The sequence below is a fragment of the Phodopus roborovskii genome, unplaced genomic scaffold (genome assembly GCF_943737965.1).
Source record: "Phodopus roborovskii unplaced genomic scaffold, PHOROB, whole genome shotgun sequence".
Taxonomy (NCBI): Eukaryota; Metazoa; Chordata; class Mammalia; order Rodentia; family Cricetidae; genus Phodopus; species Phodopus roborovskii.
Window position 1 is genome coordinate 4,522,209 of NW_026126541.1, and position 22,792 is coordinate 4,545,000.

Below are 22,792 nucleotides of genomic sequence, written 5' to 3' on the forward strand. Positions count from 1 at the left end.
ACAGTACCTTGTAAAATGGTGGTGGACTAATTTTTGGTATTTTATTGTTGATCTTGCCAACAGCTGCCATGCAGTTAGCCATAGCTATTGTCATAGTTCTTAAAGGGGACCCATGGCGGCCTAGGCTGTGATGGCACACGCCTTTCATCCCAGTACTCGGGAGGCAGAGGCAGGAGGATCTCTGTGAGTTCTAGGACAGCCAGAGCTACACAGAGAAACTGTCTCAAAACCAAAATAAAATGGAGACCCCTGGTTTTTGTGCTTCAAGGTTACTGTGCTGTCAAAGTTTATTGGGTGAAATGCTCTTTTTTTTTTTTTTTTTTTTTTTACTGTTTTCAGAGTGTCCCGAGGGTCTTCTGTGTACCTCCACAATTCCTTCTCATTATAAGAAATACACTCACCTCCTGCTAGCTCAAAGTAGGGCCAGCAATGAGCCTCCCAGCAGCCCCTCGCACATGCCGGCTGGACGTTTTGCAGCAGCAAAGCCGGCCTCCTCTTGTGACCTTGGAGAAAGATGGCCTGTGCATCTGAAAGCTGAGAACCTAAGAGTTTTAGATGATTCTTTGCTGATGATACAGAGTCTAAAAACATTGCCACTCTCACCTGAAGCCATCAGAGAATCTCCCTCTTCCACCAATTCTCAAATGTCACCAGTCTCACAACGTATGGAGTCTGTTAAGAAGGACAAGCTTGTGCGAGGTGGTCTGCCTCTCCCTGAGGGTTCCTTAAACAGTCATAGCGCCGCCTCCCAGGGTGCGAGCTTGCCATCACCCGAAAATGACTGTGGCTACGGTGAGATCTCCTATTCTCCATTGCAGAGTGATGAGGAGCCTCATGACTTAGACCGAGAGCTGGACGATTCACAGCAAGAACTGTTCTGTACCCAACGTTCTAAAGACAGCAGCCTGGAGGACGATGGTTCTGTCCCATTTGAAAAGTTTCATGATCCCTTCCCAAGGGACCCAGAGGGAGTTTGCCTGACGGCGGGAACCCTGGTACCTCAGGCTGATTGTAGCAGGTTGTGTAAAGGCAGGGCGCTACATGATTCGCTTAGGCTTCTCTCCCAAACCCAGAACAGACTTTCCCAAGACGAGCCTCCATGCACAGACGCCGGCTTTCTCCGGTTTTCACCTGCCTTAGCAGCAGGGCCTGCTGCTTCTAATTATCAAGCCACTAAAGCAAAACCTGGGGAGCCAGAGGAATCCCACTCACTTGGATCAAGTCATCAGAAAGGGAAAATGGAAACACCAGCTGTTGGCAATCCAATTTCCCTGCCGTTACGTGCCAGGGCCATGCCAAAGCCACTTGAAAAGGAGGGAGGAGAGCTCCGGCCTTTGCATCAGAAGCAAAGTCAACGTAGGGGACTACAGGGTGAGGGCTCGGGTGCCACCATTGCTAACTCAGCCTGTGCCTGCGCACAGGTAGAAAAGCGGTGTAGTCCGCCTCTGGCCAAGTCTTGGAGCACATTGGCGCCTTCCAGTCCCAAGTGCAGTGCAAGTCAGCCTTCTAAGAAAGTAATGAAACAAATGGATATAGGTGTGTTTTTTGGATTACCCCCCAAAAGACAAGAGCCCTCACCCAGGGAAAGTGCATCCGGAGGGCCCGGTGTCAGTCCAGTTGCTAGTCCTAACAAAAAGAGGCCCCGGCCGTGCAAGAGGAAAGCAGAGAACTCGCTCAGTGACTTAGAATTGGATTCCGGGGACTTGAGGGAGAGTCAGTACTCTGCAGAACAGCCAGGAGAGAGGGCCTATGGTCGGAGAAAGAGACATAAGAAGTCAGATTCATCACAGGAAGGAGTGCATCAGAGGAGGTCCCTTCATCCCATTCACAGTCCAGAATCGGGAGAAGTCAGTTTAAATAAGAACAGAGCCTTTATAAGGAGGACTCATGGCAGGCCACAAAGAGGGAGCATGCGTACTTCAGAGTCATCCGGGGCCAGCGAATTGAGAAGAACGTGCCCGTTTTATAAGAGAATCCCCGGTAAGTTGAACTACTGGCTTCAGCTTCTCAACGGAGACACGGAGTGTTTAGCTTCACGTTCCTTGTCTTGGGTGCATATGTTTAAAGTAGTTTGTGTACAGCATATGTTTTCTTTGCTCTTTATGATAATTTATAAGTCTTTTATTAGGACTGAGGCTTTTGGATGTGTGTGTGTGTGTGTGTGTATTTCCCCATTATCATCAAATGTTTATTTAACGTTCATTTTACACATGATGCTATAATGAGTAGGTAGCTATTTTAGGTTGATTTTAGAAAGGCCAGTAAACGTTTAAGTTGACAGAAGGTGAGATATCTGTGCAAATATAATAAAAGCCCGTGTTTAAGCGCTGCTGAGGAGGTACAGAGCTCAGTGCCCTTAAAACATGGTGCACCTACCATGGATGCCAGTTCCAGAGCATGTCAGAACGTTAGTTCCTCTGGCTTTGTATATTCTAAATGGATGTCTGCCCATGCCTTCACAGACGAGTTCACACAAAAAAATGTGCGAGGAAATGAATTCTATTACTAAAGAAACCACTAAACAGTAAAACAGCGATAGTATACTCAGCTTCTAAATACGGCATGGAAGTTCTCCGCCGGTGTTTGGTTTCCAGTGATGGCTGCGGTTCTCTTTTGTACTCCAGGTGTGCTGTGTCCTGGTGGCCTCGGTAGGAGTGGGAGGTGGAGTTTATCGAGTGGCGTGTCACCTGCCAGCACACTTACCACCTCTTCCGCAAGCAAGCACACTCTACAACAGTGTTTCTCGGCTCCGGCTTTGTTCTTGTTCCTCTGGGGACACTCTAGCAATCCCTTTTTATTTCCTTAACTCTTCCGCTACCCTGAAATGCAGTTCAAGGACTGACACTGTGATCTTTTATTTACTTTGAACCTAGGGAGAACTGCAAGCTTTTCTAAAATCTCTGGCCCCCAACCATTTGACCCCAGAGAATGTGGTCAGTGACACCCTCGTTGGGTTCATGGCTTTGGGGTACTAAACCATTCTTCATTCACTGCTTTGTAGAAATTAGACATTTCAGTTGCCCCCTAAGTATCAGCATTGCAAAAGTATTAATTAAGGGCAAAGAAATGACTGGCGTGTAAATTAATGGCTTAACGATGTTGTTATTTTTGACGAAACTATCCACACGTCTCAACACTGGGATGTTCAGTAGACACAGGCGTTATGCTTACCTTTTGGTAAATGTCCACTTTTAAGTAAACCATCGTGGGACTGAGGGTTAAATGACAGGTGCGGCATAGAGGAGAAGCTCCTGCTCACCCCACTTCTGGCATCTCGTCACAGGAACCCGTTTTACCGTGGATGCTTTCCAGTACGGTGAGGTCGAAGGCTGCACTGCCTACTTCCTCACACATTTCCATTCAGATCATTATGCCGGCTTGTCTAAGGACTTCCAGTTGCCAATTTACTGTAGCGAGGTAAGTTTTAGTGTTCTAGAACTCTGTGGAATGCTGTGACTTTGAGAAGCTTGCTAAAAAAAAAATAGATCCTTGAACACTAGAAGAGCCATCACTGTACTAGAGGAGATGGCTAAGGCAGATCCTACATTAGGTTGCAAAATCCAATATGTCACTTCCCACGGTTACAGCCTACTTTTAGAAACACGTACTTTATTACATGAGAACAATAAATGATCTCACATTATACTCGGTAGCCCACAGTTCACTCAGTAAACATTCATTTGAGTGCCTAGGTAGATACAGAGGCAAACTAGTTAGCTTTAGGGAGCTCGTAGCTTCCAGGGAGAGCAGTCACAGATACCACCAAGATGGCCTTAGTTCAGTGACAGTGGACATTTTAATCCAGGGTCTTAGTGAGACTTTAATTTCACCCTCACGGCTTTCATGAAGAATCCTCTTTTCTTCGTGAAAAGGAATGGTCTGGGGAGTTTGTGGGGAGGCACAACCACCTCAGAAATATGTATTTTAGGCTTTCAGAGGGCCCGGAATGCCTAGAACATCACACACACACACACACACACACACACACACACACACACACACACACACACGGGATAAACCCACAGTAGCGCTAGAGCGCTAGACCATACAGGGAAGCGGCTTGTGCCCCGTGCCGGGAACGGGGCCTTTCCCAGGTGAACAGTGTAAGAGCGGCATGATTGTCATGCAGACTCATTCCTGGTGTGGAGAGGTCACAGGCATAAAAGCGGGGAAACAGATCATGGAGACAGCGTGGTTCTAAACTGGTGTGAAACACGACACTTAGTGTTCGCTGCACCAGCAACCGACTCACCGTCTTGCAGATAACTGGCAACTTGTTGAAGAAGAAGCTTCGTGTGCAAGAACAGCACATCCATCCGTTGCCGATGGACACTGAGTGCGTAGTGGACGGCGTCGGGGTTGTTTTGCTGGACGCCAATCAGTAAGTGTGAGGTCCCCTCAGTCTCCGCTTGGTGCAGAAGGCAGTACACTCATACAGGGCGCTCATACAGGGCGTCCATTTCAGACATTGTTCACAGAGACGGCCGGGGCATGACTGTCCGAGAGTTTAGAGCTAATGAACGTGGTTCTCAGACTGGAATAAATCCTATGTCTACGCTTGAAAAAATAATCTTAGTATCAGGTTAAATGGAGAAAGAATCTGTTGTCTAACCCATGTTGTCCACATATTGACTTATGACACTTTATAGTCTTCAAAAATACTGTTACTCTTTTTCAAAGATGAAGTTTTCCATTTTCCGTAACATAATTTACATAAAACAAAATCTTACATTCACCGGATGCAGGAGGGTTGGTGCCTTGCCCCCCACCCTAAACTAAATGATCTTAAACTAAAAAAAGGAATCATTCAATTTTAGACTCTGGAGATTTGGGAGGTTTCTTTTTCCAGGGAAGCAGGTGGTATTTTCTCTGTCTCTGTGGCTGTCCCTCCCCCTCCCCGTCTCCTTTTTCTTCTGCTTCCCTCCCTCTGTATCTCTCTTCCCTCCATATGTCCCCAACTTAGATGCTGTCAGGCTCCATGTTGCCCAAACACAATGACCTCTACACTTCTCTCTGAGGTGTTAGTCTCTTCCACAGAGATCATACGCATTTGGAGAAAGAAGGAGGGCTACATCTAGATTTGCTGAAGTCCGGGCTGATATTAGCATGTTAGATTCTTTAAAAAAAAAAAAAAAAAAAAAAAAAGTTGTCTTCTTGAGTTTGCTAGCATTCCTGTTTTTCATTGCTAGTTTGAGTTCTGATATTTTCTGGAGTTACTGTTACTGAACTATAGGCTTGGGCAGCCTTGCCTTCCAGCCATGCTCAGCTCCCGTTGATGCTGAGAGAGTGCCCTGCTCGAGTGCTCTCTCTGCCTGTGCTCGGCGTGTTCCTCTAAGATGCCTGTGTCCAGCTGTCCAGGTGCGTCCATGATCCTTTTCCGACCTCCTAACGGTACTGCCATACTGCACACCGGAGACTTCCGAGCGGACCCCAGCATGGAGCGCTCTCTTCTCGCAGGCCAGAAAGTGCACACGCTCTACTTAGACACCACGTAAGACACACTTTCTTTGGGTTCTCTCTTCCCACCCAGAGCTCTGCTCTGCATTTTATGGGTAATTTAAGCTTTTGCTTAATTAAATGATGGCTTTATAACCAATTATTTTTAAGAGTGTTTATCAAAAGGATGCCATCTAAAAATATACCTGCTGCCAGGCAGGGGTGGCGCACACCTTTAATCCCAGCACTCAGGAGGCACAGGCAGGCAGATCTCTGTGAGTACAAGGCCAGCCTGGTCTACAGCGTGAGTTTGAAACTCTGTCTCAAAACACACACATGCGCGTGCACACACACACACACCAGATATATATGCTAAAGGGAAAATATAAAATTATGTCATAATTTTTTGTGATTTTATTTTTTAAAATGTTTATAGGGCAATTCTGTTACTAAAAAAAAAGTAAATTTGGGGAACAGATCTTAAGAAAAACATTCTTTAAATTATTCTTTTTCTGGCATGTCCATATAATTATTGGGTATAATTGTGAAGAGGTAACAGCCTACAGTGCAGTTTTGTTTATGATTATTGGAATTACTTTTATTAATATTTTTGTTGTTGTTTTGTTTTTTCTTGAGGCAGGGTTTCTCTGTATTGCTTTGGAGCCTGTCCTGGAACTAGCTCTTGTAGACCAGGCTGACCTCCAACTCCCAGAGATCTTCCTGACTCTGCCTCCTGAGTGCTGGGATTAAAGGCGTGTCTCGCCGATGCCTGGCTGTTAATTTCTTTAAAAGGCAACTTATAAACGGCACCTTTGAATCCTTCAGTGATACAAATATAATCACCTAAGAGACTATGTTTAAATTATGTCTCAGCTTTATTAGGGTATAATTGACAGAAATTGTATATATTTATGGTATACAATGTAATATTATATATTAAAATAACTCATTGATTTGTTGGGAATTAATTATACTGGATATCCCAAGGATTTTGGATGAGGTATTCTGTTAAAAGGCACTCTTTGCACGGGGGACAGAGGCTCCACAGCCGCTTGTTCACCACACAGTGACACCGTTCTATCCTACGTACTTTAGGAAAGAGACAAATTAAAGGAATAAGCTTTCCTCCTTCCTGTGATTCTGAATGCCTTTGTGAGTTGTCATGGAAGGAAGGACTGAGTTTCTTTTCCCTTTTCTGATGGCTGAGTAGCAGAAACCATTCTGAAAGTCATGAGGAATCATTTGTTTGGTGTCCATTGTGTATTATTTTGGCAAAATCACACTTTTTATCTCAAAATATATGCAGATAACAGCTTGGGCCAGCTTTTCACTGGGTGTTTTGTGTCTGGAACCAGACAGACCTGTTGTGTTTTTTTTAAAGGTTGTGATTGTGTCTCTTTCGTTGCTCGCCCACCATGCCTCCTGAAACTCCGTGTTCTTGAGCCCTCATGCCCCCCCCATCCCCTCCCTTCTACCCCTCCCAGTTTACCCAGGAGAGCTGAGCTATTTTCCCTCCCTGGGGCCCTCCATGCGTGTTCCTTTTAAGGTTCCCTTTTTACTTAGCTTTTCTGGGGTTGTGGGTTGTAGCCAGGAGCCATTATGGGGTTAGGGAGAAACCTGGTGCTAGAGAATTCTCAGGAATCCACAGGGATGACCCCAGCTAAGACTCTGAGCAGTAGTGGGGAGGGTGTCTGAATGGGCCCTCCCCTGCAATCGGATTGGTGACTACTTGTCATCATGGAACCTACATGCATTAATGATGGAAACAGATGCAGGGACCCACAGCCGAGCCTGGGCTTCAGTTGAAGAGAGGGAGGAGGGATCATATGAACGGGGGTGGGGGGATGGGGGGTCAAAATCACGATGGGAAACTCAGAGTCAACTGGTGGGAGCTCACGGAGAGCTGGGGAACCTGCATGGGCCCTCTGAATGTGGGTGACAGCTGTGTGGCTCATCTGTTGGGGAGGAAGCTTGCCCGGGGCACCAGGACCTATCCCAGGTGCATGAGCTGGCGTTCTGGAGCCCATTTCCCATGGGATACCTTGCTCAGCCTTGATGGGGGAGGGACTTGGTCCTGCCCCTGTGTGGTATGACAGACTTTGTTGACTCCTCTAGGAAGGCCTTAACCCCTCTGAGGAGTGGGTGGGGCGGGGGTGGGATGTGGGGAGGAAGAAGGGGAGGGAGGGGACACCTGGAGTTGGTATGCAAAATGAAAGTTAATTTTTTTTTAAAATAAAGGAAGAAAATAAGATCTGTTTCTGTTTTTAATTATGTGTCTGTGTGGGGTCCCCTGGAGCCAGTCAGGACTTGGTTGGGATCTCACTGACAGGTGGGGTGCTGGGAACTGAACTCAGGTCCCCTCTTAGCCCCGAGCCGTCTCTCCAGCCTCGTGGCCGCTGCCCTCCTGTGATTTACGCCTTTACGTATCTGTGAGAGGTGATAACTGCACATTAAAACTCATATTAAGTTTCTTATTAAATCACAGATATGATCTCTTAATTATATTTTCTTTGATAGTGACTTGGGTTTTAAATATATATACTGAGTTTTAGCATTCATAACTAGTGGCTAACTGTGTAGAAACACTCTCCTTGAGAACAAAGTTCTCCAACAGGAAATTTCTTTGAGGATGATAAAAACATAATTAGAGTACATAATAATTTTTCAACATGTGTTTTTAATCATCAATTGGCAGTAACTGGGGATAAGTGTGTTCACTGCAGGCAGTATGAGACTGTCCTTCTAATGTGTGTGTTCTCGCGGTGGACGTAACTCTGGTTTGATTCCCTCTAAAGCAGCACCCAAGCGGGCCCACGGGTCTCCCATTCCCCTGTTGCCATAGGTACTGCAGCCCAGGGTACACCTTCCCGTCTCAGCAGGAGGTCATCCAGTTCGCCATCAACGCCGCCTTTGAGGCTGTAACTCTAAACCCGCGTGCCCTTGTTGTGTGTGGCACTTACTGCATCGGAAAGGAGAAAGTCTTCCTAGGTGGGTAACAGTGGTGTCTAATTTACATTAATATATTATAAAGACCGGACTCTCTTGCATTTGATGTGTATTTTCTGAAGGGATCCAGTATTACCTCTGAAGTTACAGGGAAAATGGATGCTGTTTGATCGTTTAAGCCAGGAGACTAAACTTTAGGGGAACATTTGATAAGTGAGTGCATTTGTGTTGACACTTATGTCTATAGACTGCTTCTCAACAAAATCTCTGTAGCATTGTGATCTCAATTAGCTGTGAAAGGTGCTTACTGCATAGTGAACTGTCAGGCAACAGTTTAACTCTGGCTCCTGGTTCATTTCTTCTGTCTTCCTGTGGTTTGTCCAGGTGGTGAGGTGTTCTGTTTCTGGAGAGTGCCCCCCATAGGTTAGGATAAGTTATTTTGTATCTGCAGAGTGCTCCCCATAGGTGGTAAGGTGTTTTGTTTATGCTGGGTGCTCCCCATAGGTGACAAGTGTTGTTTCTGCAGAGTGCTCCCATTTCTTTTAAATGTGATGACCCTCTGTCAATTTCCAAGAGATGAAATGATGAGGTCCAAATGTACTTCCTTTCCATCCTCCTCTTTCTGTATCTTTCCATTTTTAGTATGTATACTGCCAAAGTGAGCACATCCCTCCACCTCTTTCTACGCTATTTCTTTTTTATGATTAACTTTATTTTTAATCATGTGTACATACATGTGTGCATCTGTTTGTGCATGTGAGTACAGGTGCCCACAGAGGCCATCAGGTTACCATGGAGCTGGAATTAGAGGTGGTGTGAGCTGCTGGCTGGGATGCTGGGAACAGACTTGGGGCCTCTGCGAGAGTGTTAATCGCTCTTAACCACTGAGCTATAATAGGTATAGTCTTCTAAAAAGAAATTCTTCAACTTTCAGTTTGTTAATTCCACATGGCTAATGAGCAAAGTCATTTGGTTGTTTGTGGTTAAAGTGTGAATGTTTATTTTGTGAATTTGTTTTTTATTTCGTAAATTATTTTTTTAAAATATGAGTAAGTTATAACTTTGTTTATTTAACAAGCCATGAATTTATTGTTTTTCCTCTTCTGCTTTGCCTACAGCCATTGCTGACGTTTTGGGTTCCAAAGTGGGCATGTCCCAAGAAAAATATAAAACTTTGCAGTGCCTCAGTATACCAGAAGTCAGTTCCCTCATAACTACAGATATGTGCAGCTCCTTGGTTCACCTCCTCCCAATGGCACAAATTAATTTTCAGGTAAGCATTCGAGGTGTGTATCTTTCGGGATGCACCAGGAAAGGCATTTATCTGTACTTAACTCTAAGGAGTTCTGTTAAAATGAAGTTTTCCCCCAAGGGAGACATTTCATGTTTTTAGCTTTTCTGTGTGAGAACCTTTGAAGAGGGATTCACTTGCCCATGGGGACTTTAAACACTAGAGGATCAGCCCAGAGGAAGGAGCTCGATTAGAAGCACATGTAGCCGTCTGGCCTTGCAGACTTCTGCATCAGGACCATGTTTCCTAGTCATTTGTGGGTGAGTGAGGAGTTAGGTGTAAACTCACCTCCTCAAGCCTGGCCTCTTCAGCCCTCGTCGTTAGAGCCTGGTGTCTCTGAATGAGTTAGTGCGGGTGAGTCCCCAGGAGTAAAGGAGAACACGTCATACGAAACGTCTGGCATGTCACTAATAAGCACACTAGAGGAGGCACAGCGCTGGTAGCCGTCAGGACATTCCAGATCCTAACCACAGTGAAACAACCCCCGACTCACACTTGGATAGCTATAGTGAAACAGATAGACAGCCACTACTGTTGATGCGGGTATGGGGAAATTTGAACCCTGTCCTTTGCTAGTGGGATTGTGAAATGATGGCCTTGCATTCAGTTTGGTGGTGACCTGGTCAGTCCTGGGCATACCCTTGCTTAACGAAAGCCTGACCTTACATAAAACTGTTTAAATACTTACACTAGCATGATCCATAACAGCCAAAAAAAGAGACAACTCCAATACCCATTAAGTACTGAATGAACAAATGAAATGTGATGTGTTCTTCAACTGTAAAAAGAAAGGGAATAATAATGCATGCTGCAGTATAAACGATGAGAAGACTATGCAAGATAAAAAGAGCAAACACAATTCCTGCCTATTATATGATTCTCTTCATATGAAACACCCTGAGTGTGTAAATCTGTAGAATGCAGGTTCGCGATTGTCAGTGGAGAGTGATCCAGCGGTACAAAGGAATGGCAGATGTCCTAGAATTTGATAATGTCAATGTTGCCCAACTGTGATTTTGTAAGTAGACTAACACCGTAAGTAAATTAACACTGGCAGTTGCAGCCTGGAAGTCGAGAGAGAAAAAACAAACAGTTAAAAGGCAGTAAGCAAAGGAGAGGTAAAGACATGGAGGCCAGAAGCAGGGCGCTGGGTATTAAGAGGCCGCAGTACTGCAGAGGCGGACGCACAGCGCTGGGTTCCTTAGGGAAGTGGCTCACAGGCCAGGCTGTAACTGCAGAAGTGACTTTCTCAGCAGCCTCTCTCGGGGAGGACTCTCGGGGAGGACTCTCATGCTCCCCGCACAGCCAGCAGCTTCCCGGGCTGCTTTCTGTTCTTCCTGGCCTTCTTTTAGAGAATGTATTTCTATCATTCCAGGCCTAAACAGAAATAAATCTTGAGGCAACTACAAACTCAAGTATAGTTTTTATGCAGGAACTTAAACTGGCTTTAAGATTTGGAAGCATTTATTCTGGGCACTATTTATGCTGGTGTTCTTGAAAAGAGAGTGACCTGGTACCATTGACTAGATTTTTAATCCTCACCGAGTGTATTTTACCACTTCTGGGAGCTCATAGTAGAAAGTTAACCCTTTTTGAAGAGGCTGTTTTAGGACCCCTAGAAGATGGGCATCTAAGAACGTTAAGGAAGGCAGGTTGAGTCTTAGTGCACCGGAAGATAGGGCCATGAAGTTCCAGAGAGTGAGCCCTGTCCCCCTCCCTCCCCCATGCCTGGAGGAAATTATCTTATGACCTCAGAGGAGTAAGATCTGTTGATTGTTGTAAGGCTGTGTCTTAGTGATTATAGCCAACTTTACCAACTACATCACACATCATGCTTGTTGTTAAAAGATAAAGCTAATAGTGTTTAGGGCATCTTTCAAAGGTTTTGGAATGTGGGGGCAGTAAAGTGCTTGCTTTCTATCTCCAGCTCCATGCTTTAAAATAAAATCCAAAAAGCTGGACATAGTGTGTGTTTTATAGTCAGAGCACTTGGGTGAGTCTCGAGGGCCCCCTCCCTGAGCAGCTAGCTGAGGCTACTTGGCGAGCTTCAGGTAGTGGGAGAACCTGTCTTACTAGCAGATGGATCCAGTAAACGATGCACAAGATTGCCCTCTGGCCTCCACAAGCACATACACACGTGTACCTGAACACGTACATAACACATACACAAACACAGGCACTTTCATATCTAAAAATTAAGCCTGAAAGGCTGCAAGTGATTCCTAATTCATACTCTGACTCATCCCGAGGTCTTCAGGCATCCGTGGTTGACCGCCACCCCAGACTTAACCCTTGTTGACTAAATGTGGTAAAACATGACATGCAGGAGCTGTGGGGATTGCTGGCACTCTGAAGGAAGCTGGCGACTTTGCCAAGGCGTTGTTCTCACAAACTGGTTACTAATAAACACAGAGAGACAGTCGTAAATCAGGGGCTTTGTGTTGACTAAATTGTTTATAATAGCCTTCCTCCTGAGAACAGCCCTGCAGTGGTATGAATGTACAGCTTGAGGTTCTGGCAACCCTCTGTGTAGATTTGGCTCATGTAACCATAAGTATCTATTTGTAGCACTGCTTTATATCACATGCTATTTTTAGAATAACTGATTTGTCTCCTAGGAACCAAAAATTGGTTTTCATTTAATTCATCCAGGTAGTTTTGAAGAAACAAATAGAAATGGGTACGTTGGTAGTGAATGCTGCAAACTAGACTCTAGCTTATGTAACTATGCATATAATTACACGTATCATCCACAGTCTCTGTTTACTGGAACGTCTTCCTTCCGGAGGGCAAAGTGAGGAAAATAGTAATTAAGAAAATAACCAAAACAACAACTTGAAAATTTACAATGCCAGGGATGTAATGGAAACCTAAATGTCTATAACTCCAGCTCTTAATATCAAGGTTTAGGAGTTGATTAGAAATATGGGTTTTTCATATTTTATATTTGCTTCACATTAATGAAAGGTTTCGGTTGATACAAAAGGAAGTGGGGGGGGGCTGCAAAATGGAGTCAGTGGGGTCAGCCGATAAGAGTACAGACGGGAAGATGGCTGTGGTTGTTGCCACCAGCCTGCGCCAGGTTCAGTGACTGATCGAGACTCAAGGGAACAAGGCAGAGCTTGACAGCAAGATGCACCATGGCCTCCACATGCACACGGGCGGGTGTGCACACGCACATGCTCACATGCACATGCTCACATACACACACACATACACGCACATGCTCACACACATACACGCACATGCTCACATACACACACACACACACACACACACACACACACACACACACGCACACATAGCGTGCCGATCAGGACACGGCCCTCAGCTACTTCCCCAGCGCCAAGCCTACCATGCCTGCTGCCATGCTGCTCGCCTTGATGGTAGTGGGCCACGCCTCTGAAACTGTAAGCCAGCCCCCGTTAATCTCTTCCTTTGTCATGGCGTCTCTTCACAGCAATGGTACAGCAACTAAGGCAGAAGCTGGTACCGCACACTGGGATATTGATGTTTGTTGGAGGAATATGGAAAACTCTGGGAGTTTGGACTAGAAATGCGGGTGGACGCTTTAAGCAAGGCTCAATGGGCTCCTATTAAGGAGCATGGAGGACAGTGCTGAGGGTGATTTGATCTGTGGGACCAACTCAACACGTTTCAGACTATCAATAAATGGCCTAGAGATATTTTGTGATAGTTTGGCAATGAACATGGCTGCTTGTTTTGCCCTTGTCCAAAAAAAAAAAATCTTCCTGAGGCTAAATTGAAGAGTTTTGGATTAATGGCTTGGCAGAGGAAGTTCTAAGACAGGCTAGTATTGAGTGTGTCATGTGACTATCAGTGACCAGTCTTATGCAGGTCTGTAATGAAAAGGAGCAAAAATACAAAATGTGCAGTTTGAGGAGAAAAAGAAGTGTAATGGAGCGAAGTCCAGTGTTCAAGGAGGTAAAACGCTTAGAGGGAAAGCATGGTGGAACATGGAATAAACGGAGTGTTGACCTCAGGGCAAGGCCACACCCAATTAGCTTCCAACTTCCTAAAAGGAATTAAAGAAGACCTTAAGCAGTGAGGGAAACCATCCATAGCAAAAAGCTGGTGAAGATGCAATTGAGCATGAGGGGCCCATGTCCCAGCCCCAGCAAGCAGTAGAACTTGGCAGCTGCAGCCAGCCATGTGGCTCTGGCCAGGCGTGTGTCAGGGATGTCCTTGCATGGAGGTCCAGAGAGGCCCTTGTGTGAAGCTGTGAAGTTGAAGCCTGGGTTGCCTTGGAGACCCTGAGATGCTGGAGATGCCGGAGTCACAGGATACCTGCCAAGGAGAGCTGCTGACAGACAGTGGAACCAGCCCGAGAAAGAGAGAGAGAGAGAGAGAGAGAGAGAGAGAGAGAGAGAGAGAGGGGTGCTGCAGTCGACAGAGCAGAAAGGAGCTGGAGATCTGCAGAGCTTTGACATCGGACATGGAGATGCAGCTTTGACGTCGGACATGCAGATGCAGAGTGTGGAGTCTCTGCTGCCTCTTCGTCTTGCTTTCGTCCAGCGTTCCCTCACCCTGCTCCTTCCCTCCGCTTTGGGCTGCTAATGTGTATCCTGTGCCATTGTGTGTTGGAAGTATGTGGTCTGCTTTTGACTTTGATTAGATAGGGGATTAAGAGAGAGCATGAGTCGCAGAAGAGACTTTAAACATTGCTGGTACTGTGATAGACTCTTGAAGTTAGACTAAATGCATTTGCATCATGATATAGCTGCAGACTTACAGGATCCAGGTGTGGACCGTGGTGGTTTGAAGGTTGGGCTCATATGTTTGCTTAGTCCCCAGGGCGTGGCACTATTTGAAAAGATTAGCAGGAGTAGACAGTGTGGCCTTATTGGAGTAGGTGTGGCTCTGTTGGAGATCTGTCGCCTGGGGGTGGACTTTGAGGGTTCAGAAGCCCACGCTAGGCCCAGTCTCTCCGGTTTGGGTCAGGATGTAGAATTCCCAGCCACTCCTCCAGCACCAAACCGACCCATATGGTGCTTCTGGCCGTGCCCTGAGCCTCTGAAACTGTAAACAAGCCCCCAGTGATGCACTTTATTTTATACAAGTTGCCTTGGCTGTGGTATTTCTTCATAGCAACAGAGCAGAGACTAAGACAGCACGTTACTTCCGATTATGGTGGCCTGAAGATTGAAAACGGATCCAGTTCACGTTTGAGGGTTAGAAAGCAAATGCCCGAGAGGAAGGCTGTGGTACATCTTAAAATTAGGGTCTGTGCTGAGTACAGTGCCCCCCTAGCTGGAGACCTTTTATCCACCCCATCAGCTTATACTCAAAGACTTTTGCTGCATTTATGTTTATTGGTATCAATATTAATGTCTCTGTATGTGGGGTTTGGAAAGAGGTGGGATTTTTGTAGCTAACTCAATCATAAGTCATTTAACTCTGTTACTTAGCTTTCAGATGATTGATCATACTTTTTCCCAGCATTGCCTTAGCTTGTTTAGCAAAGTCGAAAAGAGAAGCTGTCTGTGTTTCCCATGACTGTCCCCATACAAGCACTGGGTCCCTGCACACCAGGCTTAGCAGCAGGCTCTATCTGTGACTGTCCCTGAAGAGTCTAACCTCACCCTTCAACCACACAGGGCCTTTCTCTGTTTACACTGACCAGCAAATCAATGCACTGTTTTTATTTAACAGGGCTTACAGAGTCATCTGAAGAAGTGTGGTGGGAAATACAATCAGATTTTGGCTTTTCGACCTACAGGATGGACACATTCTAACAGCATAACTAGCATAGCAGATATCACTCCCCAGAAGAAAGGAAATATATCAATATATGGTAAGATTGTCCAAACTTCTCAGTTTTCATCCATTTCTCTTTTTTATTACATCTTCGTCTGTGCGCACATACCATGGGTAGCCACGAGGTCAGAGTACAAACTTGCAAGAGTCGGCTCTCTCCTGCCATGTGGGTCCTGGGGACTTGGGTCATGGGACGTGACACCATGTTTCCTAGCCCACTAAACCATCTCTCTGGTCCAGAATTTCTCACTTTTAATGTTTGTGGTACGACTTATTCCTTAAAAGCACTGTAAAATGAGGAACCAAGAAAGACAGACAGCAAAGGACCGAGCAGCTTGAGAATTTCCAGGCTCTACAGCTCTGCACTCCTATCCAGGCCATTAAGCCAGCGTACAAGAGCTGCCAATAACCACTGCTTGCTGTCGCCAGGGATACTTAGAGGAAATGAGGGAACCACTTGAAAGGGACAGTGCTGTGATGTTTATACCCAAGTGCAGCTGACAGGAAGCAGTGAGGTTGTGGCAGGAAGAGGTGGGTTGGATGTGGTGCTTGAGGGCTGACTGCGGGTGCAGGCTGGCTTTGAAGTCCCTGGGGAGAGGTTTAGCTTGGAGCTGCCTCAGTGCACTGATAGCGGATAGACATGTGCTGTGTCAGGGGCCACTGGGGACTAGTTCACGCAGAGGACTGTAAAAAAGACAGAGATTTTTTAGAATTTTCTGGTTTTTTCTTCTTGCTTTTTATGTATGTAAAGCTGGGCATTGGCATTGGCTTACACTGAAACCATTATTAATTATAAAGACACCAAGTTTTATTGCCATAACTAAAGCACCAGAGTTTAGCAGCAATATTCTAGATTGCTTTTCTACCTTCCTTATTTTTGTTACTTTATTATATTTATTATGTTATGTATTTATATATTACTTTATATATTTTATTATTTTATTTCCTTTGGTCTTACAGGAATTCCCTATAGCGAACACAGCAGCTACCTAGAGATGAAACGTTTTGTCCAGTGGCTAAAGCCACAGAAAATCATACCCACCGTGAATGTCGGCAGCTTCAAGTCTCGGAACACAATGGAGAAATACTTTAGAGAGTGGAGATTGGAAGCTGGGTACTGATGCTGTCACGGGAGTCAGTAGTTAATCTAAACCAAAGGAACCATATTTTATGACACAGTCTCAGAACTGTGTTTCTCACTCATTTTTTAATACTGTGTCCGTGCTACTGAATGCCTCCCAGAATCCTCAGGGACGGCTGAGAGGGGTCTTCCCAGGGCCTTTAATTCCTTTCTTCCTCTGTGAGGCACTAGTGATCTGTAGCAACCTGAGGGGATTCATGGAAACCAAAAGGATTCATGGAAGTTGATACTAGACCAGAAGCATTATCTGTGATATGAATTAAAACTTTTATATGATATGTACGCTTAAATAAAAATTAATATACAATTTACTAAGCCATCTTTTGATGTTTTAGTTGTTCTGTTTTCTTTTTAAACAGTTTTATACTCACTGGGAAACTGAGTAAGAAGTACAAAGCTCATGTGTGTCGGGCCCCATACTGATTACAGCCTCTCTGATTGTAGCATCCTCCACCAGAAGGGCACATACGTTAACACCGATGTGTGTGTGTGTGTGTGTGTGTGTGTGTGTGTGTGTGTGTGTGTGTGTGTGTGCGTGTGTGTGTGTGTGTGTGTGTGTGTGTTGACATCCTAACCATAGTCCACAGTATGCACTAGGATTCACTATTGGTGGTCACATTTTGTGGGTTTGACACGTTTAACACGTCAATCATCAGGGTATGCCATACAGAAGTTTCACTCCCTTAAATATGCTTTATGTGTCTGGAACTGCAATTACAGTTACAAGCTGCCATGTTGGTACTGGAAATTGAGACCTGGTCCTCTAGAAGAGCAGCCAGTGTTCTGAACCACTGAGCCGTCTCTCCAGCCCAGAACTCAACTCTTTGTACGAGTGAAATAAAAACTAAAGACAAAGAAACGACCAGTGTATCTTCCAGTGTGACTTGATTTTTAAATTAGGTTACTCATGTCCATAATGTTAAACTGTATAAGTTGTGTGTTTTGGATAAAGGTTCTTTTTCACGAATATGATTTGTATCTGGCGGGGTTTTGATTTTAATGGAAGTGTAGCATGTCATATGACCCTTTCGTGGGTCATGCTTTTGGTGGTGTTCTTAAAAGCCCGTCATTGTGACCCAGGGTGTATCTTTCATGTAAGTTTGCATCTCCTATTTACATCAGTGACCCAGTCTGAATTAGTATAAATTGGTTTTCGTTTTTCTGCATGTGTATGGACAGAGATAACCCCAGCCCGCTGTTTCTGCTCCCCAGGTACAGATCCGCTTTCCACCATGTTACATTGACTCAGTATCTTGGTGACAGTAGCTCTATAACCAGTGTCGAAGCTGGGCGGTGCCAGTGCTCCAGCTTGGTCCTCCTCCTCCAGCGCTATCAGCCTTCCTCCGACTCCTGTCTTTTCATCTAAACTCCAGCCATTTCATCAGCAAACCCAGCGGTAGAGCGCCAAGAACTCAACAGCGTTACACCTCCCTGCCCTGGGACACAGGGCTTGCGTTTATGTGGCTTCTTATCACAGCTCCATGCTTTTTAGTTCATGTAAAACTTGCATACATTTTATTAGATTTACACTAAGCTAAGGCAAACGACCCTGCGTCTTATGTTTCACATTCCCTATTTGTTTCTGGGGTGGAAAAATAAAGGCAAAAGCAATGGACTTTATGTGTGAGTAGTCGTGTGTGTGTGTGTGTGTGTGTGTGTGAGAGAGAGAGAGAGAGAGAGAGTAGGTGTGGATGTAGATGTGTACATGTAGAGGTCAGAGGTCAATCTTCGTGTTGTTCCCTCGGGGCCTTCATTTTTTTCTTTGAGACAGAGTCTCACATCTTAGATTTGGCAGTGTAGGCCAGGACTGCTGGGCTAAAAGCTTCCAGAGATCTACCAGCATCTGCCTCCTATCTATCTAGCCATCTCTGGGTTTACAGGACATACCATATCTGGATTTTTACACGGGTTGTAGGGATCTAACCTCAGGTCTTCATGCTTTTCAGGCAAATTTACCAGTTAATTTACCAATTAAGCCACAGTGCTGCTTATGTCAACTTAACACAAGCTGAAGTCGTCGGACAGGAGGGAGCCTCAACTGAGAAAATGCCTCCGTGAGATCTGGCTGTAGGCAGACCTGTAGAGCATTTCCTTAATTAGTGATTGATGTGGGAGGACCCAGCCCATTGTGGGTGGGGCCATCCCTGGGCTGGTGGTCCTTGGTTCTATAAGGGAGCAGGCTGAGCAAGTATTGGGGAGCAAGCCAGTAAGCAGCTCCCCTCCATGACCTCAGCATTCTGTGATGGTTAGCCAAATAAACCCTTTCCTTCCCAGGTTGCTTTTGGCCATGGTGTTCCATCGTAGCAGTAGTGACCCTAAGACAGGCACCTTCCACAACCTCACAACGGACAGACACGTACTGCAACTTCTGTGAGCGAAGAGTTTTATCTCTTCATTCCCAGTCTGCCTGCATTCTATTTCCTCTAAGAGCTGGGACTCCCAGCACCTGGTAAAACGTAATGACAAGTGAGGGCACCTGTGTCTGACCCCTGAAATCTATGGGACACTTTCTTTCCGCTAAATACGTTGTTAGCTGGAGGGCTTTGTGGGATTTTTGTTTTTTTGTTAGGTTGGGAAAGTTACCATCCTAGTTTACTAGGGGTTTTTTATCCTAAATGGGCATTGGATTTTTATCAACTGCTCTTCCGTGTCTACCGATAGGCCCCTGTGGTTTTTAAACTTCAGCTGAATAGGTTAGGCTGCATTCATTGTCTTTGAGGCCAGCTTCTTATAACTGGGTTAGATGATGCTTGTTCTCAGTCTAATCCCTTATACAACACTGGATCCAGTTTCCTGCTTTTACTGAAGTTTTTCACATCTATATTCATTAGAAATACTGGTTTTAAGGAGTTGGGAAACCCCTTCTGCCTGTCCTCTGGAGAGGCTAGTGAGTGGCTGCCACTTTTTGCTCAGCCTTGAGCTCACGTGTGTCAGACAATTTCTCTTTTAGGAAGTTCTTCATTGTCAGTTAAACACCTCTCGTAGATACAGCTCCATCATTGTCTAGCTTTCCTGTGTCACTCAGGGCCAGCTGTATTTAAATTACCCAGTTTCTGTGGGCTCTTTAAGATTTGCAACTGAGATACTTAAAGAGTAGCCGCTACAGTAATTCCATGTTTGACTTTGGGAAGATGATTCAAAAAGCTACATAATCACCCGTAAGAGGTGTGAGAAAGTTTGCAGGAATGGTGTTTAGCTGAACTATCAAGAGATCAGATAACTAAATTTATATTGCTGTGTAACTGTTTTGTAAAAATGTGGTTAGGTAACTCATTTATAAGTGTTTATCTCTATGATATCAATTGAGCAGTTGATCCATTGCATGCCCGTGCATATTAAAAATGTTTTTATGAGGTCTAAGGAAATGTTAGTATCATATGTGTACAGATGTGTATTCTTGCATTAACTCTACCTGTGAACTTAACTGGGGGACTTCTTGATGAAATTCTTCAGTGTATATTTTTAGGTAAATGTTTAAAGATGGATGTAATCATAAGAAAGATACTCATCATGACCCTCATTTGTATAAGCTTGGGTTTTACTTTGTTGGGAAGTCCAAAGGTCTAGGCTAGACAGAGTGGGAAAGGTTAACAGTGGCGTGATCTAACTATATTCTCAGTTGACTGAGTTTAAAATATTTCCAATTGTTCTGTTTAAACTTCCTAGAGCTATTAGTTAAGGGTCACATCTTGTATAGGCACTTTTATCATGGGGGACATGGTTAAGTCATTAGAGTCATTTTATTGTCTTTTCCTAGAATTGTGTTTTTCCTTTCTCTTCCTCCTTTTTCAATGACCCGGGTTGAACCCAGGGCCTTTGTCTCCGGCCCATCATTTTTATTGGTATTTTTCGCTATTTTGAGTATTTCACTTATAAAATCAGGTGTGCCCTTTCCTGTGCAGAACAGCCTGTCATCTTCTGCAGTGACATCTGTGCAGACCTCACTGTGGCAGCTTGGCCTCATTTCTTTCGCTGATATTGCTACAAAACAAAATTCAGTCTGGAGCCAGATCATGTTGTCTGCTGAATAGATCACAGCCCCCACCAGATGTCCCTAGGCTCTGTTGAGCATATGGAGCCCAGTGTGTTTTGTTTGTGGTTTTGTTTCCTTTTGCACTGCTGTGGATTCAACTAGGGCTTTGTGTAAGCTAGACAAGAGATCTGTATCAAGCTACGGTCCCAACCCTTTTTTTATCTTTATTCTGAGAGGCTGACCTTGAACTCACTATGCAGCCCAGCCTCAAGCCTGAGAGCCTTCTACCACAGCTTCTTAAGTGGCTCTCAAAGACTTCCCTAATCTCAAGCGTTTGGTAAAGTGAGATGAAGGAGCACCAACTCTAAGAAGAGATGGACCACAGCTCCTACCATCCTGCAAAAGGCCGAGAGGGAAAAGGGGTTGGGCCGACCTAGGAAGAAGTGGTTTTCTTTGTGTATTTAGGACTCCTCAGACACCTCCTTTGCAGGGCTTGCTGGCCTTGGACATTCCATGGCCCATGAAAGGATGCTTTCCAGTTCTGAAGACTCTGATATCATATAGAAACTTTCTCTCTTATGGCCATCGCCTTATAGGTCTAAGTTTCCCTTACTCTATGTTCAGTCATGTGGAAAGGGCCCTGCAGGTCATCTGTTTTAAATGAGCTCCCTTCTGTTGTTCAGTTACATCCCTGTGGGCCAAGCACACCCTGAACTTCCAAACTTCCCTCTGAGTAGCCACCAATAACTCACAAAGCCTTAAGAGGAGAATCACTTCTGGTATTGATCCCCAAAGTGATCTATCTTAAAAGAACTGGTCAGTTTGCAACTAATCTGATTGATGCTCATTTACTTCTGGTATTGGTTTTTAGAAAGATGCTAATAAAAATAATTTGAATGGCAGCAAAATCAGCAGTTATTACTGAACAATGGGGAGGCTTGGTAGTGAAAGTTACTCTGGTCTGAAAAATTGGCCATGTTTACCTGGCAGTCATTTAAGTTGCTGTAATTCCGTTTCATCTTTCCACCCTCGTTAGCGGTATCAACCCTTTTCCTCCTGAAAGTCTAACATGCTCCCCTCAGGATTTCACAGCTAAATTTTTTATAAACCAGAAATAATTCATAAAACATTTGTCATTCCACAGCTGAGCCAGCAGGGCAGAGATATGCTCTGGGCCTGGAGTTCAAAGAGCTAGAACTTCTGAAGTGGACTGCACGGGGCCTCTGAGCATGTGTGCGTCCTCTCGGAGCTGTGCACTAGGAAGCTGCTCTTGCCTGAGCACAGTCCCCGACCCAAGCATCTAATTATGCTGTTTCGTCCCATGAGAACTAAAAATGGATTTGCGAAGGATTCTTTTCAGTACCTCTGTTCTTAGTATATATGAGAATGCCAGTGCTGTAATCTGAAGCTAAGGGGGAGATTCCACTGTACTTCCAGAATGATGACGGTTAATTGGTAGCATTTTTTCCCTGGAGCACCGAAAGCCAGGTTTCTTTAAGATCTGTCCCATGGTGCATTGCAAATACTTGATGGCCAGGATTTATATTTTATTCATTTTATGATACAGTGCCTTCCAGTGTCTGGCCCAGAGACAGTTCTCATAAATTATAAATGCTCAAATGGACCTTTAATAAACAGTGACAAAACCCATCTGCATTTGACGGATGGGTTTCAGAATTCTTCCAATGTCTCCTTCCTGTGAAAAACAGGTTTGTTCCAGAGTAACCACTGGAAATAAAAATGTATCGAAACTAAATATATACAGTGAATTGTTTCGTTTCTTTCAAGTATGTGTTTTTCAAATTGAATGTGACAGAGGAACAATTTAGAGAATGAACATTTTAAAAGAGATAAACAGCTTAGTCAGGTGGCAGAGGCTGAGGCAGGAGGATTGCAAGTTCAGCAAGACTCGAGTTTTAAGGCGGTCACTGCTCAGTGCCTAGCACATGTGAGAGGAAAAGACAAGTCGGTATGATTTTCTGTTCTGTGTGCAGGAAGTGATTTGGGATCACCGAGGTTGCTATGATCCAGTGCATAAGAAAATGTTTGGAAACAATGGTATGCAGATAGTCTGTGGGTGACCAGGTCAGCCTGAAAACAGCTTGCTCGATTTAAATCAAACTTGGCTTCACGTGAAAATTACTCTTCTGTTTTGGACTGAATTTTGTGGTTGTAGGTCCTGATGGACCCATAGTAGTTCATAGAAAGTTCTTAAGGCACCAGCAAA

At 44.8% G+C, this 22,792-nt stretch overlaps 1 protein-coding gene across 2 annotated transcripts in view; it reads left to right on the plus strand.

Annotated features, from left to right (window-relative positions):
- Dclre1a (DNA cross-link repair 1A) overlaps positions 1 to 16,903 on the plus strand; it is a 422,254-nt gene extending 405,351 nt beyond the window's left edge. Inside the window, exons 2-9 of one of the 2 annotated variants that reach the window (XM_051199734.1) lie at positions 478 to 1,980; positions 3,284 to 3,417; positions 4,263 to 4,381; positions 5,351 to 5,491; positions 8,279 to 8,424; positions 9,501 to 9,655; positions 15,347 to 15,488; positions 16,412 to 16,903. In XM_051199734.1, coding sequence (XP_051055691.1) covers positions 570 to 1,980; positions 3,284 to 3,417; positions 4,263 to 4,381; positions 5,351 to 5,491; positions 8,279 to 8,424; positions 9,501 to 9,655; positions 15,347 to 15,488; positions 16,412 to 16,572 — 2,409 coding nt within the window. In that variant the 5' untranslated portion in view covers positions 478 to 569 and the 3' untranslated portion in view covers positions 16,573 to 16,903. Of the gene's footprint in view, positions 1 to 339; positions 1,981 to 3,283; positions 3,418 to 4,262; positions 4,382 to 5,350; positions 5,492 to 8,278; positions 8,425 to 9,500; positions 9,656 to 15,346; positions 15,489 to 16,411 lie in introns of both variants that reach the window. The other variant, XM_051199733.1, reaches the window with a different exon arrangement.
- Positions 16,904 to 22,792: the final 5,889 nt, after the last annotated feature.